The sequence below is a fragment of the Apaloderma vittatum genome, unplaced genomic scaffold (assembly GCF_000703405.1).
Source record: "Apaloderma vittatum isolate BGI_N311 unplaced genomic scaffold, ASM70340v1 scaffold42559, whole genome shotgun sequence".
Classification (NCBI taxonomy): Eukaryota; Metazoa; Chordata; class Aves; order Trogoniformes; family Trogonidae; genus Apaloderma; species Apaloderma vittatum.
Window position 1 is genome coordinate 36,337 of NW_009737805.1, and position 21,517 is coordinate 57,853.

General features: G+C 39.3%; 1 protein-coding gene across 1 annotated transcript in view; it reads right to left on the minus strand.

The window, feature by feature from the left end:
- The window catches only part of AFAP1 (actin filament associated protein 1), a gene marked incomplete at its 5' end in the record, with an annotated part of 43,422 nt that overhangs the window by 14,986 nt on the left and 6,919 nt on the right, over positions 1 to 21,517 (minus strand). Inside the window, 6 exons of the mRNA XM_009877428.1 lie at positions 1,070 to 1,215; positions 2,560 to 2,771; positions 5,451 to 5,600; positions 8,754 to 8,838; positions 10,091 to 10,183; positions 19,370 to 19,549. Coding sequence (XP_009875730.1) covers positions 1,070 to 1,215; positions 2,560 to 2,771; positions 5,451 to 5,600; positions 8,754 to 8,838; positions 10,091 to 10,183; positions 19,370 to 19,549 — 866 coding nt within the window. The remainder of the gene's footprint in view (positions 1 to 1,069; positions 1,216 to 2,559; positions 2,772 to 5,450; positions 5,601 to 8,753; positions 8,839 to 10,090; positions 10,184 to 19,369; positions 19,550 to 21,517) is intronic.

The window sequence follows — 21,517 nt, forward strand, 5'->3', positions numbered from 1 at the left end:
CTTAACACCTCGCAGGAGAAACTTCTTCCGGAAAACTCCGAAGCTTCAGCCTCTTTTTCTTTTTTCTGCATTTTCAGTCTGTTTAAAGAAGTTATGATGGGCAGATGGGGTGTGATTCTCTAATGTATCAAGTCACACAAATTCCAAATGTGTGTGTGGGGGGTCTCATTTTGCAGCGAGATGAGGGATGATGGCTTTGCCAGCTGTCTTCTCAGGCCACCCGCTCTCTGAACACAGGGAACCACGCGGAACGTCTGCAGCAGGACGTCCCACCTGTCCCAACTGTTCCTGCACTCTCATTTCTAAATCTCATCTGGCCAAGGAAAAATTACAGTCTTTCCTCACCAAAGCCTGTTTAATGCCTAAATTGATTTGAACATGTAAATCACTATATATAATAGCATATGCTATTTATGCATTACTTTTCTTAGCACAACATCAGTAACAGGGAATTCACTGTACTGATTTGCAATTTAAACAGAGTTTCCGTGCTGTGCCCCAGACACTTTCCCAATTTCCACCTCCTAAATTAAAACCCAGAAATTGGACTGGTGTGAGCTTGATGGAATTTTTAATTAATCATAATGAACTTGAGAGGGAAACATTGAGAATATGACTATCTAAGACTTAGACTTGCTATGCATACTTAGTGTAGAACATATACTGGCCAGTATATACTGTATATATTGGCTATATATACGGCAGATACAGCCAACAGATAAATGTGAACTACATAGCAGCACATTTCAGCATATTTGTCCTCTTCCAGGCATGGTCTCTGGGAAAAATAAAAGATTAAATTATAGCATTTGATAAGGAGGTTTACTGAAAAAATAAGTAAAGATTTGAGTAAAGCTGGATAGTGTCTGCATCTTTTACAGAACTTAGCAGGATGCCAACACCATAATCATAAACACATCTAACATGCTGCGATGCTGAAACACTTCAGGAGTTCAGTATTTGGCAAAGAGAGAGGTGGATTTTGATATCCTGTCTTGGCACAGGAGTTAATATACGGATATAAACTCTCAGAGTGCTGGAAACACTCGGGTAGCTCAATGCCTCTCACCAGAAGGTCTGTTTTGCAGCCTGGATGACGCTTGCCGTCATTTCCACATCGATGTAGTCGTAGTGCAGAGCTCCGGGGTCTGTCGAAGAACCTGTTTCTGCCAGCAGAATTCCTATCCATCTGCCCATGTCTTCGGAGGAAGATGCCTGCGAGGAGAAGGCAAGAACGTAGGTCAGGTCTTTGCCACTGAGCTGAGCATTATTGCAAAAAGGCGCATTCTTCTTGGCTGACAAATTGCTACCACATCGCATGAGACGCTCTGGTTCCTCTCTGCTGAAAAAAAAAAAAACCCCAGGGTTTCATATTAAATCTGACTTTCTACAAGGAGTGCACTTAAAGTAAGCTATGTGCTCATCAGTTATGATGTAATACAAAGCGGGCAATCTCCTAGAAAGAAGAAGAAAAAATAATTGTTTAAGGCTTGTGGATTTGGATTCAAGACTGCTTATTTTAGACTTCAGAAAACTGAAAGCTATAAGAGAACTATTTTCCTGTGCTAGTCTGGGGTATTTTAGTTAGCATGACTCCTGAGAAGAAAATGTCAGAGCTAAGTAGAAACGAGGAGGGGGGCAGGAAATGAAACAGAAGAGAGTTTAATGTTGTTTTATTTAAAACGCCAATAAATTTGTCTAGATGATGGCATTTATTTTCCTAATGGTACACAAATACTATTAAAATAATTTTTAATTTTTCATATGAATGCTATGAAAATAATTCTTTTTTTTTCATTTTTTTTTCAAGTCACCAATTGCAAAGCTAAACAGTAGCAGAAAAAATCATGGAAAAATGTGGGGGAAGGAAACTGCCGTTTCTAAATTTCTTGTTCTTTTTAAATATTTCATTGCCTTTCACAGTTCCTTGAGCTGCTTTCTGGTTTTTCAACTTTGCTGATCTGCTCACTTGCAACAGAGCTGGTTGCAAGGACCAATAATCCTGACACACCTTACACAGAGGAAGGTATGACCTTCGTAGTGTGAGGATTGCGACAGTGTCTGCACATGCAGACTCTCAAGAGACTCAGCAGGTTGCTGGCATGCTGCATCTTCTTGCTTCAGAATTACCCTTAATACCAATACAGACTGAGCAAAAAGAGCTCACGTAAGTAGCAGACAAATTAGAGTTAAGAGCTCTAGAGTTCCCATTAACAATGATCCATTATTTAATTATTGCCAAGTTATTTACCCAAAGTAATTGTATCTCTGATGTAAAAGTGTGCCTAGAGAAGGAGCAGGGATATTTTACGAGGAGGTCAAGGAAAGGTCAGTGCAGAGAAAAGCATCTTACTGAGAAGATTTCTGAACTGCATCAAATCTCATTTCTCTCTTTGGTTGTAACTCAGTATTTCTTTTTTCCTTTCCAGTATTTATTATCCAGCTCTGCAAGAATATTATTCCAATTTTTTTTTTTTAATGTTAAGGTTTTATCAAAGTGCTTTTCTGATTTAGCTTGTGGGCATTCCTACAAGTCATAGCCATTAGTGAGCATTGCACCTCGAGCACAGCGACCTCCTGTCCATTTCGGAGCAGACGGAAGGTCAGGGGATGCTTTGAGTCCAGTCCCAGGATGACTTCGCAACCACGGAGAGGGATAGAAACGATATGTGTCTTTAGATCTGTCCTGTCCTTGTGAAAAATGAGTTTATTATCTTTCACTCTGCACCAGCGCTCACGCCAACGGTTATTTGAAAGCACGTTCAGATATCCTGCAATAAAATGAAACGTGAGACATTTTACTCCTGACATTTTCTGAAAAGAAGAAACTTTTCAATATGATGCTAGCACTTCAACAACTTATTCCTCTTATAACAGAAAGTCCAAACACAGTTTAGGAAGACCCTGCCCCAGCAAATGTTGTACCCTTACAACAGATCAGAATTTCATTAACAAATTGCCTTTTAAAAAACCCACCACTTCCTTATCATGGTCTATATCTAGGTATATAATATCATTAAATAGGCATATATATCATTAAATGGGAACTATTTTGTGTTTTTCCTTCTCTGTCCCATTGCAACAATCATTCCAAACTGAAATCTTAAAATCAAGACAATGCCCAATTTTCCTGCCTTATTTAGTATCAGAACAAAAAAACCTTTTACTTTTATTTCCATAGTATAAATGGTACATGAATTCAGAATGTTGCTCCTTCCAAACAGCCAGAGAAACAAATGGTATCTTGCACAGGACAGACTTTATGTTAAAAAATTGCCTCTTATCTCAGGTCTGATTTTCATTTAATCCTATTGGAAAGCTATCTCTTTGGTTTTCATTAAAACTATGACTTATCATTACTTTTTCTGCGTTTCCCTTCCAATGTTATGATTCCAATGTCAAAGCTTGATCCAACAGGATATAGCAGATCAGAACTGTGCAGATCCTGGAAGGTGCCGTAAAAAAAGAGGATGTGCAAAACCCTCTGACTTCGGCTCTTTGTGATGACCGCACTCTCCAGCTCATCTCTCTCCTTCTTTAACAAAACCCAGTATAGCTGTGCATTATACTATAATCCCTAGAAATGGAAAACCCTTCACGTGCAAGCCAGCTGGCTTGTTTTCGAGTAAGAGTCCTTTTTCTCAGACAGTGCTTGGTTTTCCCCTCTGCTCCCAACGCATCTCTCAGAAAAGCTCTTCCAAACCCTCCTACTTCAGTTGAACTAAGCAGGATCCCATGCTCTTCCTCCCACATATCCCCGCTTAAGCCTTCAACAGCTAACACGAACAAACCGCCTTGATGGTGTTCCCAGTCAGGGCATTAGCACTTCAGCGTAGCCTGGGCTGTCAAAAGACCAGTGATACTGTAGGGAAAAACCTTGCTGTGCCTCTAAGTGCTGGTCAGTTTTACTTTCCACTCCAACTGAGTGTCCCCTACAGCCCCAGTGGGCTTTTCCCTTTTTTCATGGGAGGTAGAGTCTTCTAAAGTAGTAAAAGTCTTCAACTATGGAGCAGCCTCCCAGAGGCCATTGAACTGAGCCAAGTTTCTGGTGGTGAGAAACTCCTGCAAAGACTTCCTGCAGTGACCAAAGCCTAGACACTTCTACATTTTCCTATAAAATCTGCAAGTGGTGTTGAGTGGAGCCAAATGCAGGCAACAGTAAGGCTGTATTTATGCCCATATCTGAAATAATGATAGAAATACTAGGAATTAAGATTGTACAGCTCTGGTTAATGTCTCACATAATACAGAATAATCAACGAAGCATGAAACCCCGGAAGTTTGAGCTTTTATGGAAGCCAGATGCTTCGGACAATGCATCTGGTTGGACACAGCTTTTCCCAGCTGTTCTTTTGGTTGATAAATCACATCTGTACTTAGCTGATGTATAGACATACATGCATACACTTATTTAATCAGAGATTGCTGATGTGAATGACTCCCAAACTGTAGCTTGAGAGCCACCTGTGATCTCTGAAGCTCTCGTTGGTGGTCCAAGGATCTGCTTCTTTCACACTTTCACCTACCACATTTCATGGACTGATGAGCTCTGCCAACTGCTGCCTAATCACAGACTTTTGGGTTTCCCAACGTTTTTCCAGTCAATTAAAAGGGAAAAGGCAAACCCAAATTCAGAATCCAGTGTAACTGCTTCACAGCTTTCTCTCTATAGGTTTATTTTTTTTTATGTCAGGGATTGTGTGGATTCAACCTTATTCACGTACAGAAGTGTTACTTAATACTGGAGCAACAAAAGGCAAACAGGAGAATGTATTATTTGCTTTATCTGAAAATAACAGAGATGTGAGAACATGAGCTAAGTGCACTGTACAGAGCTCTACACTGTGAGCAAACATTAACAGCTAAGGTACAAAACATAAGCATTTTCTGCATGACTTTTATGTACTTCCATGGTGTTGCCAAGCACTACAGCTGCCATGTGGGATGATCAATATTTGGAGCTAAAATAGCTTACTAGAAATTTGTTACTTCATTCAGATTTTGCCCAATGTGTACCACTTCACCAACGCATAATTAAACTCAAATCACTTTGGCTGAGGCCAGTCAACAGCTGTCATGATTTCTATCCCATAAAACCTCACCACGATCCCTCATAAAGGACTTGTTTCCTTCCCAAGAATCTTCTCCTAATTCATAGCCTAAATTGTTTCACAGTCTAGCCAATATTCCTTTTATATCCATTTGTTTGAAAACATATGTTTATTTCTCCTTTTTGCCCCCACTTCTCTTCCCCTCAACTCTGCAAAGAGCAGAGTTCTTTAGGTTTCTTTTCAAGTGAGAAGCTCTTGATTACTCTTCAGTTTGAGCGTATCCTTCTGATGTTGGAGGTAGAATTATAGCAATAAAAGCAATTTTAGAGGAATTTCTAGGCTAGAATTTTATGAAATCCTAGTTGCAATGTTAAGACTTCAAGGAGAAAAATCACTTACCACATGTTGGAACATCTTCTTCAGCTGATGAGGTCTGTTCATCTGTTGATGGCTTCTTCTTTCCTAAACCAATGATCTTCGTTATTTTTTTCCCTGTTACTTTAGTCACAGTGCCCTTGGTTTCTGATTTTGAACTTTTTTTCCTCTTCACTATTAAGAAAACAAAAATGTGTATTTCAGTGTGTTTAAATTAACCAATGAATAGAGAAAACTTTGATAAAAATAGTAGTCCGTAACAAGCAATGCTGTGCAAGGTGAACATTTTTACAAAAGTTGCAAACTGCAATGAGATAACCATTACATGCTTTCTCTAATGCAGATGCCTCAAAATAACCTCCGTGCTATAAAAATCATGGCATTCAGAATGCTAAGAAAAACAAAAAACAAACAACAAACTTCTAACTTAATTTAATCTAATCAGGCTGAAAGTCTCGTTCCACAACAGTTATCATCTAATTTATCAGTACAGCTGAGACACCTGCATATAAATTTAGTTCATATACACATGAAAAAAAATCCAGCAAGATGATTCTATATTGTTCCTAAACATTTACCTCAAAATACTTCAATAATTAAACACACAACAAAGACAGAATATGCTTGCCTAGCAGAAATACTCCTGCCCTGGACAATCAGGTATCTTGTCACAATGGACCTTTTAGAAAGACAAGACTTATAAACTAACGATGAACAATTAAATGAATGGGATCAGTATAGGCATTCAATGGTTAGAAGGTACTTTTTGTAATCATGAAGGCTTGGAAAGAGAAAGTTCTGTTGAAAAGAGATATTTTGTTAAAATCCAGTCTATGCTTCCATTAACTTAATATGATACCATTAGTACTAAGGCTTTGTGCACTGAGGCATGTTGAGCTGCTGAATGTGGCAAAAACTATGGACACCATTTTTAAAAGCACCTACCTGACTAAAACCCAACAAATTAAAAATCAAAGTTTCTAAGATTAAACAGAATCAGAAAAAAAGGACCTTTAATTTGCAAAACAGAACAAACAAAGTTTTTGAAATTGCATTCAATGGCCTGATTTGGATTCCATCAACACAACAAAAGCCTCGCTACTAACTGACAGGGCAGCAAAAATATTCATCAGCTCACCCTGATACATGATTCTGATGTAAAATACATTTAGAATTGTTACTGATTGAGCTGCTCTAACTTTATCCCTGATATATCAATTTCGTTTGCAACAAGGAAAATTTCGTGGTTATGGGCTTGTTTAAACTGAGGGAAAAAAAGGACAAGATGTTCATATAAGAAATGACTATATGAATTGATGAACTGGGAAGAAGAATGCAAGGAAAAGAGAGAAGCAATTTGGGAATCACAATGGGATAACTTATCATACTTAGTTAAATCATTAGGAATCATCTAACATAGAAATGGTATCTGTAGCCAAGACTGTACAAACCTGTCACCTGCTGCAGGTGGTGCTGAGGGGGAAAGGCTGCTTTTTGGGGGGGCACAGCTGCTCACCAGCAAACCCCAACATGGTGATATATAGTTCCCTCTTTGCAACGAAAGGGTGTTCACAACTGATACTGTGATCTCTAAACATGCAAGGAGTTCCCATGTTCAAGGAAGGCCACCTGAAAAGCTCATCTCTCTGAGATACTCTTACAACAGTGAACCAACAGCTTGTTTCAGTGTGGGGTTTTTTTCTGTCCTTTCTTCCCTTCATACTGCTGTTTTATTCTCCTGTAGAACTGAGAGGCAAGAGAAATAAGACCTTCCTGACTTAATCTCTTCTATTCTAAAGAATATACTGATTGCCTGACCGCCAAAGACTTTTTTCACAAAAGCCTTTTCTTCTCATTTCCTTGCCCCCAGCCAAATGAGCAGCAGGTTAAGAGCAGAGCAGAGGCTGGCCAGTGGGTGCTGGCTGGACATGACTGCTCTCACCCCTTCCCAAGTACTCCATCCCTTAAGCATTTCCTACCGATTGTTTAAAAAAATAATGTAGCTTCATCCAGAACCCCTTAAAATTATGCCAGGGAAATTTTAATCTCCTTGCAGTCAATAACGTTGATTATTTTTTATTTCTACATGGTGAAGGTCACAGTTTTCTAAAGCAACCACTATTTCTAATTACTCTCCCTGGTGCATCTAAGCCAGGCTGGCTTTGCAGCAGCACATGGTCCATCAGCAAGCTGCTCATGGGGCACCTGAGCCAGCCAGCACTTTTGGATATCATGGACAACACAGCTTTTGGGTCACAGAAATTTCTCAAGAGGTTTCAGAGGGTAACACAGTACCGCGCTTTTTGAAAGCTCAGTAGAAGACCTTACAGGGTGAAATCTAACCATGTACCACAACTTTTAGAAACCACAAAACCTGACATTGTTCCATACTGTTGGGTATGTCAGAGATCTGTATAGTCAGGAAATGTTGGAAAACAACCCAGGGAGAAGATTAAGGAAATGAGTCAAAAGGCGAGACAGTGCCGGCACCAAGGCCAGTATTGACACGGTGCTCGCTGCAGCTCACATTACCCTTCATCTTGACAGCTGCAAAAAAAATGTCTTATCTAAACGATACTCTTGCTCCATGGCAAGTTAACCAAGTCATAGAATTTCTTCTGCTTTGAGAAGGAGGGAAAGGGATGGGGAAGAGAGCATAGAGTTTGAATGTTTTAGATGAAATTCCCTCTGGGTTTGAGATTTGCCTTTGTTAGATTATAATGACTACAAAACATGCATGACCCCAAAGTAGCACGTGTAAAATTATATACATATATATATATATATATAAAAAATGTGTTAATATCATACATAATAATTTATATATATGTAACTGCATATCCTCACATACCTATAAACTTTGCTTACATGTGCATATGAACATATGTATGTATTACATACGCACACATATATATATGTATGCATACATATATAATATGCTTTAGAAACTATACACCCACTACTTATGTTGCTACTATACATTTACACTCACTAAAGCAACTGTTAGTTGCTTATAGTGGTCATCTAAGCTCTGAAAAACTGTACTTTTGAACACACAAAAGGCCAAGTCAAAATGCCTATATTCTGTTTCTTATACTAACTGTACTGATTTTACCTGCACGATAACATCAAATGTCTTCTGTTAGCACAAAATTTTAAGGATTTGCTCTTGACATTGTTCAGCTTTCAAGTTAAACTGAATCATAACAAAAATATTTAAAAACTTCACTGCCTATTTTTAAGAGACAAAAGCCAGATATCTCACTACCTATCACTCCCTATATGCACATATTATTCACACCAAGCATCTCTGGAACTGAGACATACCTTGTTCTTTCCCATTGCACACAGTAGCGATGCCATTTTCTACAGCACCCTCGCCATCTGAGCTTGGCCTCTCAGAGGACAACTTCTGCAGGGAGAAAGAGATTAGTTGACATACAGTGTTGGCACCTTTGCCAAACGAAGGGTCATGAGTGAACATTTACATGTATGAGACAAATAATTAAAAAATTATTTCTTTAAATAATACTTCGTATATGCAATTACAATTACAACTGATCAGAAAATAATGCATTCCGGTAAGGTGCTTTAATAATTCTAGTATGTGCAAAAAAAGGCTTTTGAAATAAATTCTTAGCACTGATTACTCTAAAATGCTTGTGCATGAGATGTGAGATGAAGCAGTATAGAGCTTATGCCAGCATGGTTTTGGCAATGACAGTACTCACAAGTGGTGAAGCGACAAAGATGGTACAGATTATCACACAAAAAAACTAGATGAGATGTTTTGCAGCCCTTTTTTATGGCGTGCATTTTAGAAAACCACTATTTTATGACACTTTCAGTTAATACTGTGCAGGTGTGTGCAAGCATGCAAACACACGCTTGTGAAATCAGGAGGTCTGAGCTGTCATGGAACATGCTTTGCTCTTAAGTTTCCCAAGTGCAAAGCGACAGAACATGACTGACAGCATCATCCTTCCACCGCAAGGGTAGAATTGACACCAGGAACTTGGTCACAAAAACTTTGTCAGTGAGACTTTAAAGATGCCTTAAAAGAGCAGGGACTTAAATCGATGCTATTAATTTGCTGCTCATTCACTTCAGAGCTGTTCCCTCTCCTAATTTTTGCTCTCATATCCTGCTGAGTCAAGGCAGCAAAGACAACCACGTGTGAATAGCCAAGCTTCTCTATTGAGGCACAAATGCTTGAAAGGGTCTGCCAAAAAGTGACCTCAGCATGCCCAGGGAGCTCTTCAGGAGAACTAAATTCTCCCAAACAAAAGACTTTCTCTTAAAGTTTTTGTATAATCTTCAGATTCTTTTCCCTGAGAGTCACATCCCTGCTTGCTCTTTGCATTTCACAGAGAACATGCCTGCATCTCAGCACACACATCAGACCTGCTTAGCCTGTGCCCTTCTGCATGGGGCAAGAGAAGCTGCTGATGGACATGAGCCAGCCTGCTGGCTGTTGGTGACCCAATGAACAGCCGTGGCAGAAGCCTGAGCTCTGCAGGGTGTGTGCACAAACACACAAAAACAACATAGGGACTAAAATTCTAAAACAGCAGCACAAGTCAGCAAGTATTTAAACTCAGAGTCTAGTGGTGCCTCATAGTAATCATAAGGAATGTTGAATTCATCATTTTGATAACTTTTACCTTTTCCAGCTCCGTCTTGTGAACTGGAGAACTAGACAATGGCCCATCAGAGTCTACAGCTCCCGTGCAGTTGCTGCACACATCCTTTATAACCTTAGGAGACAGGGCAAAACTCATTAATTATTCATAAAATATAAATCAGAGAAATTATATATGGAGATGAGAAGGAGAATCACACAGACATTGACTAGGCTGGCAGGTGTCAGGCAGGCTGCCACTACACCAACTTCTCCACGCTGCCTCCCCAAGTCATTTCACTTGTGACTTGGAGGAGACATGATGTCTGGAGCTGGAAGGTTTCAGTTTCTAGACAAGCGGAGCTCCAAGGCTCTCCTGAGTAAAGAAATCAACAGCACTGCTGCTTTCCACATGCTAGCTTTGCAATATAAACTCAGCTGACACCACCGAATTAATTTCATTACGATGACGGAAAAAGTAGGATTAAATCCAAGGTCCCGCAAGTCAAAGGACAAAAATTTTGCACAATACACTACCCAGATTATCTTTTTTTGTTGCTGGAGAACTAACAGAATGCTGATTGACTTATTGTTACTGCTGTAGAGTGGTATTTCGCGGCATTTCTGTATTATACTTGCACACTGACATAAAGGTATAGGTCAAATTAACTGTTTGTAGGAAATGGGAATGGCATCACCTGCTTTTAAAAAATGTAAGAAATCTAGAACTGGGAACTCACTGAGATTTTTTTGTATAGAATTTGAGGAACTTAAAACCCTGAAACTATAAAAATGTAAAAATATGTGATGAGTTAAGGCATTTGATGATTCCCTGTGAACATAATTAAGTTTTCTGTCTCTTGGGAGGTAACTGCCAGCCTATTATCAGTCTGAAACTTCTTATGCTGATAAGAGCAGGTCCTGACTCTCCATCCACACTCATGCTGAGGGAGTGCTGAGCTCTACATTGCTGATTACAGCCATGCAAGGATGGCAGAGCCAAGTGAGCTAAGAAAGGAAGGCATCCTACTCCGCTGGAAGCATGATCACTAGACAGGCAAACTTTCCTCTTTACATATAAATGTGTATGTTTACATATCCAGCTCCTCCCTTTACACTGTTCAGAGCAAGCCTGGCTGAGAGAGGAGGATCTGCCCTGAGAACTCCCAGTTCCGGGGAAAACAGCCATTCGCTAACTGTCAAAATCTAGATTTCTTTCAAGGAGAGGAAAAGTAAAACAACAGTATCTTTTTAGTTCCGAACTGAACACAGTTCATGTGGAAGCTGTTGAAGAATTAAAAATGGCACCAGATTGTCCTTTCACAGCACTGAAGTTTCCTTTAAGGGTAAAGCTAAAAACCCAAATATTTATGGGCTTACAACGACCCTATTGCTACAACTCAAGAGTACATCATAAATTACAGGCATTATATGCCATAAAAAAGAAAGAGCATCATCCCCATTTTACAGGTGGAGAACTCAGGAACAAAAGAAGGATTAAATCACTCAACGCCACATAAAAAAAAATTAAGCAGAGCAGAGAAATAAACATACACTTTTATTTCCGAAATAGTATATTAAAATCCTTCAGTGTCCTTCCTTGGCCATGTGAACTTCCTTGTCCCAGAATCATAAGCACAGTATTTCATGGCACTTGGTGCCCTCTGTAACAGAAAATTTAGGTACATCTGCTGCAAAGCATTTGCACCTCAGAGTTAAACGTAGCTCTAAATTCCCCAAAATCGTAAGATTTTTTTATGTGTGTTGTTTTATTTTCAATTGCTGATCCTCAGTATGGTGTAAGTACACTGCTGTTTTCCTCCTAATGTGACTGTACAATTTCTGGGAACATTCATTTCTGTCTCCTGCATGACCCTGATTCAATGGTTCATGTTTTCAGCATCTGCTCACACCACACAGTTAGTTAATTTTGGCAAAGGCAGATAGTAATGGGAGTTACAGACAGAACAGAGGGAAATGATTTGGCAGCACTAACTGAATAGTATGTGCAAAGTCATGCACTCAAGTAAATCCGTTTCTTATCATACCTCACATATTTAAGGAGTAGTTAAAGTGTTTAGTTGGGTTGTAATTAAATTTTGATTAAAAAAAATAAAACGAAAGCTCATGGCAAGATCTGAAGTAAATGCATATTCAAGGATCCAGCACTTCATTTGGGTTCAAGGGGTTCACTGGCAAAGACTTGCTCATCACCTGTCTGCAAAATAATTGTGTTTGATGCACAGCATAAAACTCATATTTCTACAGCTCACTAGGATGAAATGCCTTTAATGTACAATGGTTGCCTGGATGCACTCTCTGTAATTAAGTTTGCAGAGAGCTGCCATTATAAACATGGTTTTCACATGCTTATAGCTTTAACTTAAAATTTTAAGGATAAAAGATTCCACCAGTGTTGCCAACTTGCATAATTTCAATCACAAGACTGAATCTTGTCATTTTTTTCTATGTCTCATCTCCTGGAGACATATCAAAACAAAAGAACACTATTTTCAATTAAAATTATTTGTGATTTAGAGTGGGGAAAGGAGGTCAGTAAACTTTTATCCATTGCAATGAAACGTGTGAAAATATGAATAAATGTCTCTCAATGGCTCCAAAACTAAGAAAGCAAATACAAGAAATCCTCGAATGTTTTATTTTTAACAAAACAGCATAATCCGGAAGGCTATACTAAGAATACTTTGTAATGGCACATACTCCACTAATAGTTTAAGTTTTCTCACACATTAGAGAAGGGAAATCATTCCCTTCTCACCACAAATGCCTCTGCACATTACATACACACACAGGAAAATCAAACTGAGACCACAAACAAAGTATGTATTCAAATATTTAGAATATATGAGCAAATGCAATCAGAAAACTGAAGACCCTTCAGATCTTTGGATATCCACAAAACTAAATACATTCAAGATAATCTTCTGTTACTCAACGGCAAGCATTACAAACACCACAATTTCCACCACAATGTTACAATTAGCAGACTGCAGAACTACCTCTTTCAAGTGCAGACCTGGAGAAGGCTTGTGCAGTCTGAAATACATTATTCCTTAGGTATGTTATAGAAAAGTCTTGGATCTCCAGCTGCATCAGGACATACACCGGTGTGTTGCACTGAGTGCAGTGACACGAGGAATAGAGGGGAAATATTTGCACGTAGAAAACTGGAAAGATTCCCTGCCCCGAGGCACTGGCAATGACGGGTGAAGTCAGTGGAATTTCTGGTGTGTCTGGAACACTTATCTTTAAAACTACCTTACTACACAAGCATTAACATTTACTATGAAACTTTCATACCTCCACTCACGTACAAATTTCTGTAATTCTTGTGTCTTATTCTAAATTACACAGCAGGACTGGAGGCAAAATACTTGCCCGGCATTTATTCTTTGTACACGCTAAGTCATAAGAATTAAATTAGATTTTCACAGCTACCTTTAAAGGTCTGCACTTCAGATGAAAAGCACAGGCTATGCAGTAAAACCAGAAAGCCAGCTGCTTGCCAGCCATATGCTGCCAGAGAGAAAACTAAAAAATCCTGAGATCCTGAGCTAAAGTACTGATTCCTTGTGGTTGATCTCTTTGGGACTTGATAAGGAATAAGACTGACGGTCATCCTGCATTTGAGGAGCTTGGAGACCTCTGTCCTGGTGGATACTGTGGGATGAGTTCAGGCCACAGACTGTGCTTACCACAGGGATGCAATCACAGCGTCTCATCTCATCTCATCTCATCTCATCTCATCTCATCTCATCTCATCTCATCTCATCTCATCTCATCTCATCTCATCTCATCTCATCTCATGTTTTCATGAAAGTCATAGGAGAAGCTCACACTTTTAATACGATCGAGTTCCAAAGAGATTAGGAAGAAAGCTGATGGCCAGACTGCACACTTTATTCACTTCCATACATAACCAGGCTAGAAATCCATCCAGCCAAGCCACCCCCTCATTCTCATCTACTCACATGTTTCACAAACACGGGAATTGCTAGAAACGGCCCCCCGTCTCTGCTGCTTAACCCTGAAGATAGGAATATGGTAAAGCTTATCTGCTTATGCAAAACACAGCAGAGGGAAAAGGGTTTGGCTCCAGATGTAACTCAGTATTGTTCATTCCTGAAACACTCCTTTTTCAGTGCTGGAGAAGTACTGATGTTCTGGGGCTCTCCGTCATTTTGGCATGACTAAATTCTATTGGACCCTTACACGCTACATGTTAATATCAATCTCCTCCTCATTAAGAGAGTACCAAAACTCTTTTAGCATTTTGCACAGAAGAAATGCCCCAAGAAGTTTACCTGCACAAATCAGAGGAAAAGCAGAAATTATTTACACCATAGGCAATGCTTCAAATCTCAAAATGAAACCTCCTTTATCTTCTGTACTGGAAAATATCATTCTCAGGTATTGCCTAGCCTGCAAAGATTCACCTTTCTGCCTTATTCTGGTCTGTCAGAGCAAAGTGGGAATGAGATTCTAGCAGACCAACAGCCAGCAAGCCTATCTTTAGTGCCTGTACATCCCCTTAAAAATACTTTTCTGACATATTCAACCAAGACAACCTCTGTATCATTTCTCCTGTATTATTCCCATATATGGCCACTGGATCAGGGAGAGCCCAGGGAAGGAGGTGCTTGGGTGGCTGGGGAGGGCAGCTGGAGGCATTGCTGCTGCAAGGGCAGAGGTGCCTTGTGCAAGGGGAACTGCATCCCCAGCCTGGGCAGTGCAGAGCTGCAGACCCCTTGTGAGACCATACATCTGAAGTAGGTATGATTTAAATAATTTTCCATCCAAAGCTGCGAGGAGGGGAGAGAAGAAATTCTACCTAGTGGGGAAAACTTGGGACCAAGTCTCAACCTTCCTGGGTTCTGATGCAAGATCTGCTACAGCCTTATTTGTGATTTTAGCCAAGAAGCTAAAGAAAACTCTTTTATTTACTGGTAGTTGTGACAGTGTTTTTTTTAATGTACATACAGATCTGTTTTTTTAAATAACATATTGTTTTCTGTGGTGCCAGTCACACAAACACCCTCCCGTTCACAGCCATGCCGGTGTCCCCTGGCTCTGTCAGAGCACGCTGGCAGCAGCCCAGCAGCCTGGGCAAAGCTCTCACACGCAGCTTGGTCTGTCGTATCTCCAGGTTAGGCCCTAAATAACACTTATGCAAACATACTGAACTTGCTTTGACTTGTACCAAGGTACCTGAACCCATCCCTTTGCGATGACAAGGGTGTCCGATTGTCCTATTAATCCTCCTGGGAAGTTTAATGCAGTTTGGAAAGCCTTCACTGCTGGTGATGATCTGCAGTGGAGAATGAACCCAGCCCAAATGTCTTGGGACACGGTATGTTCCTGAAGCTACTTATAAACTAACAAACATTATACGCAAATCACTTGTACCGAGTACGCACCCTCAAGCACAATTTTTCCAGTCAATTTTAAGGCACGATCATTCAGCATTTTACTCAGCAACAAAATGGAGATAATAACCTCTTTGGGGAACGCTACTTAAGCCAAGAAAGTAATGTTTGAAGTGTTTTGAGATCTCAACCTGCAAATTCCCATAGAAAGTAAACCCAACCACACAGTGTTTACACTTCAAAGCTCAGTTTTGTGTTGATTTAAACTAGGAAGAAAGAGCTCTGTCAGTAGTTTACTCTTTAGTAAAACTCAATCCATGCTAAGATCGGAGCCCAGAAGATACTTGACTCCTCCCACTAAGCCCAGGGCGATGAATAAAAAGATGTTTTAAGAGTTTTACAAGAGACTACATGCAGTTATCAGAGATAGAAACAGGGTAGGACAACTGGATTAACAGCCCTATGAGGAGTCTTTCAGGGTCCCTGGATGACTGGATACAGTCACAACCTTGATTTTCCTCGTTTTCCAGGGCAAAAATCCCACTTACTACAACAAGTTCAGAACTGACTGAACATTGTCAAAATGATAGATGCACAAATGTCTACTAATGCCTGAAAGACTCTCAGCTGAAGAGACTTCTGCAGAATGGCTGCACTCTGTAAAAAGAAAAGTCAACAAAAAGCGCCTAACATTAGATAAAGAAGAAAATCAAGGCCAGTACTCCAAAATTATAGATTAATTCTCATGCACGATAAATCAGAAATACATTTTTGCAGGAGGCGATGCTAAGAGGAAGAGAAGGCCTTGGGATGAGACGCCATGACCATTTCCATCCCCTACTGGTCTTCTACAACAGGTTACTACAGAACTTAATTTCTTTGGCATCCATGTATTTTTAATATTAAGAACAGTTTTCTGTGGCGTAGCTTGAAGGTCCTGCACACAGAACTCATTCATCTGTATGAATGCAGCCACTAAACAAGCATCTTCTTGTAATGTCGTGTTCTTACCAGTCTTTTTATTTTTCATGTATCATTTCCCAGACATGCTGACAAAACAGTGTAGTCTCACCAGTCCGTTGGATGGACTGAGACAAACAGGCAGATTTAAGACTTTACTTGACCACAAACGCACAAAGGCACACACAGATGCACATATACTCAAGCGTGCATGGAAAAAGCTCATTTTTGGGTCAGAGTGTGTAACTGCACACATTTTTTCATGTACATTTTTGTGGGATCATTTTAGCACTCATGTCTGGAAAATTCCACCACCCGCCATATTACTGCTATGATCTCAGCTCTAGCCTGAATTCATACTAGCTACACTCCTTGCTCTGAAATCTTGACAGGCTCTTTGGTGACATCAGCTATCTTTTTTCATCAAGCATTTGTTAGCTAGTAAAACTGAAACTCCCTTTGTAGTTTCCAGTCTAGACTTCAATTTGCACTAGGTTTATCAGCTGGGGGCTTTTGGGTATCATCTTTACAAAAAGGGTCTAAAAATTTTGCATTTATTTTGCACTTATCTTCCAATAGATAGTTTAAAATCATTTGCTTAAGTAAACATATTTGATACAGATTACAGCTGACCTTAAAAAAGTCATCTGGTTTAGCTTCCATAGGAAAATCTGGCCTCCTAAGCAATTTTGAGCTTTTCAGAGAACCCAGTGTTCCTAAGTGATAACCTGGCTCCACTGGCACATATTGGTCCAGTATCTTTGACAAAAAAGGCATCTTATGATCTAAAAATGTGGTTGCAGAGACCTTTCTCATTGTCAGTCTGCCCAGTTTATTAACTACAGAAATCAGTCATATGTAGTAGAGCGTGGCAGAGGACCCTGGTCCTGTGACTGACAGGCAGGGAAAGCTCAGACTGCTTCTCCCAAGACAGATCAGTAATCCTGTCCTCAGTATAGGAACTTCCTGCATAAAGCCACACACAATTTTCAGAAGCTTATTTTAAATACAGCTTGAATGAATGAAAAATAATTATTTTTGTAATAATTAAAAAAAAATTTCTTCATTTTTAAAATACAAAACCCCAATGTTTGTTGCGCCTTTTTTTTCCTCAAAAAATATATTTCTTGGAAACATTGGAGCTGTTGCAAAAACTGAACAAACCATTTTTGATTAGAGGTTGTATAGGTAACTTGTACTACAAGGAACAGAATGCAGCAGCAGCTCTGAGGACTGCAAGTTGAGTGTAAAGTAGCGCTGCCATGTACATAAAAGGGTTTTTATTAATAGAGAGATTTGCAGCATGAAGGAACTAAATAAATTGCTGTCAGACTGTCTCCAAATGCTTTGCAGATAAAATACTGTCTGGCCATTCACCCTCGGCATGCTCAACTTGGTTAACATGCAACCTTACAAAATCTTTTTCTTTTTCTTTTTTTTTTAAGTAGCAGGATATGGAAACATTAGCACCACTCTGTCTGCCTGTGTGGGGAAGACTTTATGTACAATTTTGAAAAACAAAAAAACACAAAAATTTTTATGAAAGCAAGTCTGATAAATGCCAATGAATTCAGCGTTACTAAACTCAAGTTTAGAACAACACAGGAAATAATGGTGCAGTTACTATGACCTAATTACAGCAGAATTCCCTTGGAACAGAACATGACTTATGAATTTTTTTCCATTCCAATTAGTGTTTTTGAAACTCTAGGTGAGTTAGTGGGACACTTGGATGGGTGGTAGATTTAAAACATAAACCAAGATACTGGTGTTAGAAGAAGCCTAACAAATCCATGGCTATGATTAGTTTCTATTCAAAAGACAACAAAGAGTGCATTTTCTAAGCTAAGGTACATATTTGCAGTCATAATCAAACACGCACACATACAAGTTGCAACTGTCCCCAAAGATACATTCAAATATTGCACAACAGAAAATTAGAGGTTAATTTTCCGTTTAGTAAATTAGCCCACAGCAGAAGTGATACGTCTTAAGCTGCATTTTATGTCTCCCTCTTCTGCAAAAGAACTATCTGCCATCAGGAAATTCCACCATTTAATTCAATTGTATTTGGAAAAATACAATTTATTCTTAGAAAAACTAAGTACCATATAAGGTTCGAAGAAAGCACAGCATGGAGAATGCTTGATGAGTCTTAAAAAAGCTGAATTTCAAGGTCTTAAAACAAGTTACTGAAACTGCATGATAGTTTCCCACACTGCTTCACTGGCCTCCACATTTGAGACTGGCAAAGTCCACAATAAATACTAGTAATCTGGTTAGGATCTAAAGCTGCAGCCCTTTCATGGGGAATTTCCACATTTGAAGACACTGAACAGAGAGGAGTGGAAGATGACAAAATCCCATTTCTCAGAATTCTGCAGTCCCAGAGCAAACCATAACAGATGACGCGTTGCTAAACCAGGAGTAGCAAACTTGATCTGACTTTAGGAAGCTGAAGGATTTGTCTCCACCCAGAGCAATTCCAACAGGTATCTCCTCAGAGATCCTCCTTTCTAAAAAAAGTGACTGTGATGTTGGTATCCCAATTTTTGCAGGGTAGCCTATGGCAGCTATGCAGATACACCAAAAAGCAACCTGGCTGACAGCGCGTTTGAACTTTCAGTTTGCTACCAGCATGCCCTAACCACCAAAGCCTTCTGGAAAATGAGCTGGAGATGAAGACAGAAGTGAATTAGCCACCTCTCCTCTCAGTGCCAGATTATTGTGCAATTTTCAGAGAAAACCAGTGAAAATTCTCCTTAATGCTGGGCTGCTGACTGCCCATTGCTTTGATTGCATTGATTGCTGATTGCTTTGAGGCCTGAACATTAAGTCTGTGTTTCTGCAGTCCCAATTTAGACGGTCTGAATTTGCCTGAAAGTTGCTGTCTGTATCTCAGTTTTTAACAGCAACTGAGCAGGCAATGGCTCTTTGTGGGTGGGAAAGTTCCCGGTCAGAAATCCCCCCCTTACCTTTAGCCACTGTTCCGCCTGCTCTTTGCTCTGCACTGCCAGAACCAGGGCATCCGCTCCTTGGTGCGAGATTTTCAGCTCATGCTTCTTCTTTTTGCTGTCTTTGGGAATGTACGTGATGCTGCAGTCATTCAGGAGCAGCTCCATCTGGGGTTGCTGGTCCTTGGAACTTTTGTAACACTAAGTAAACACAAGAGAAATTCAGAAGTTAGGTATCACCTTTTTGAGCCTTATGGGAAAGCTGTTGTTATATAGAAATGCAATTTTTTAATTTTTACTACTTTTCATGCACCCCTTCATCACATACCACAGAGTTCACTCAATGTCAGCTTTGCATTTCTCCTCATCTCCTCTGTAACGAAAAATCACTTCCAGATTGACGCTAACAGAAATCTTTTATCGCAGGACAGACAGAACATAAGGAGAGCATTAAGCTTCTCTGTATTATCCTTATAACTCAACCTTGACTGTGATCAGGTAGGAAGAGGGTGATTTGGGATATCTGTTCACACGTAGCAGCAACACAAACTTGCATAGCTAATGACTGGTTACCCTGCCTGCCAGCAACAGCCCAGTGTATCAAGGCAAATCGATACCAGTGCCTACACGCTACAGCTGCAAAGACACTGGCATATGTCTTACCCAGCTTTCTTTTTTCTTGAGCTAAATAAAAAAAAAAGTCACAGTGTGGAAGCGGGGCAAAGTCCCACTTTTTCAGCCAATACAACTGCACAAAACTGCATAAATCTCCAAGTCAGCTTACTTTGTAAGCTCCTGACTAAAAATGCACGACTTACCCAATGCCTTTTTCCCTCATTAGTAAATGAACACTCATTCATGCCAGATCACTGATGATGACCTGCTCCATGTCTGAACTGGTGATCTAAAGATGATGGGCTCCACATTACATCATGTCTCCTATAGACCTAGTCTTTATTCCCACCTTCCAACACATCAGTACAGCTGAGGGTCCTAAAGCTGTCATAGAGCCAGACTACAGAACCATGTGTCATTGTGTATATGAATGTTGAGTTGGTTTATATACTTATGTAAATTAGGCTTTCACTTATACGAATAAGCACAAAGGCTAAAAAGGTATCTGATAACAAAGAGGAACCTGCAAATAAAAAAATGCATCTGTTAATAAAGAAGACTCATTAGTATCTGCATACACAGAATAGCTGAGTATAAATGTGAACAGAGAAAAGCACACGAATTTTTGCATGTCTGCAGTAGCATTCATGTCATGATGCAACTGTCGGGAAGACAGTAGCTGTTAAAAGTGTGTTATAAACACTACAACTTAGGCTGAGCAAATACAGCCACTCTAAACCAGCCTCTGGAAATCGCTCTTAAACCTCCTCTCTCCAAAGCCCATTAACTCTAGCTTGGTCACAGATTTTAAGTTTATAACATTAAAAAAATATTAAGTTTTCAGCCTATGAAATCTTGAAAACATATAACATTAGCCATTTTAGGAATCAATAAGCAGCATATAATTCCCTCTATATTAATTTAAATATTTTACTTAGAATTATACATTATTAAACCTGAAATATTTATATATTAAAGGACTTCAAGTCAAAAAAGATTCCCTACTAGAAGTTATTTCTAATGTCTAATACTAATTAAAATATTTTGGTTTTATGATGACAGCTGCATTTATAACACAAGCAATTGCTAATCCCTAAGCACATTTATTTGTTTTACTTGAATATTTCATAAGCTGAATGTCTAAATCCTCCTTCAAACAATAAACCAATCTTGTGTAACTTGGTCGTTAGACTCCTATTGTGATTTTTCATTTTGTTAATCCCAATTACAGAATTACTGAAAGACAATCTCTAAGTGAAAAAAAAAATCCTTTTCAGACCACACAAGTGGCTAAAGGAAATGAAAATAGAAAAAAGTAACGTATTTCTATATAGAACAACAAACATAACTGTAGAACAAATAGTGTGTGACTTGAAACAAATCTGTTTCTTTCCCTCTTTCTTTTATTCAAGGTGTTATCAGACAGTCCTGAAATCTGATATGATCCTGATATATGGTGATAAAAATGTGGACTAAGGATAATGGCATTATAACAATAAAATAAAACCGGCATCTGAATGAACATTCTTTTCAACATTTAAATAGAGAATACAA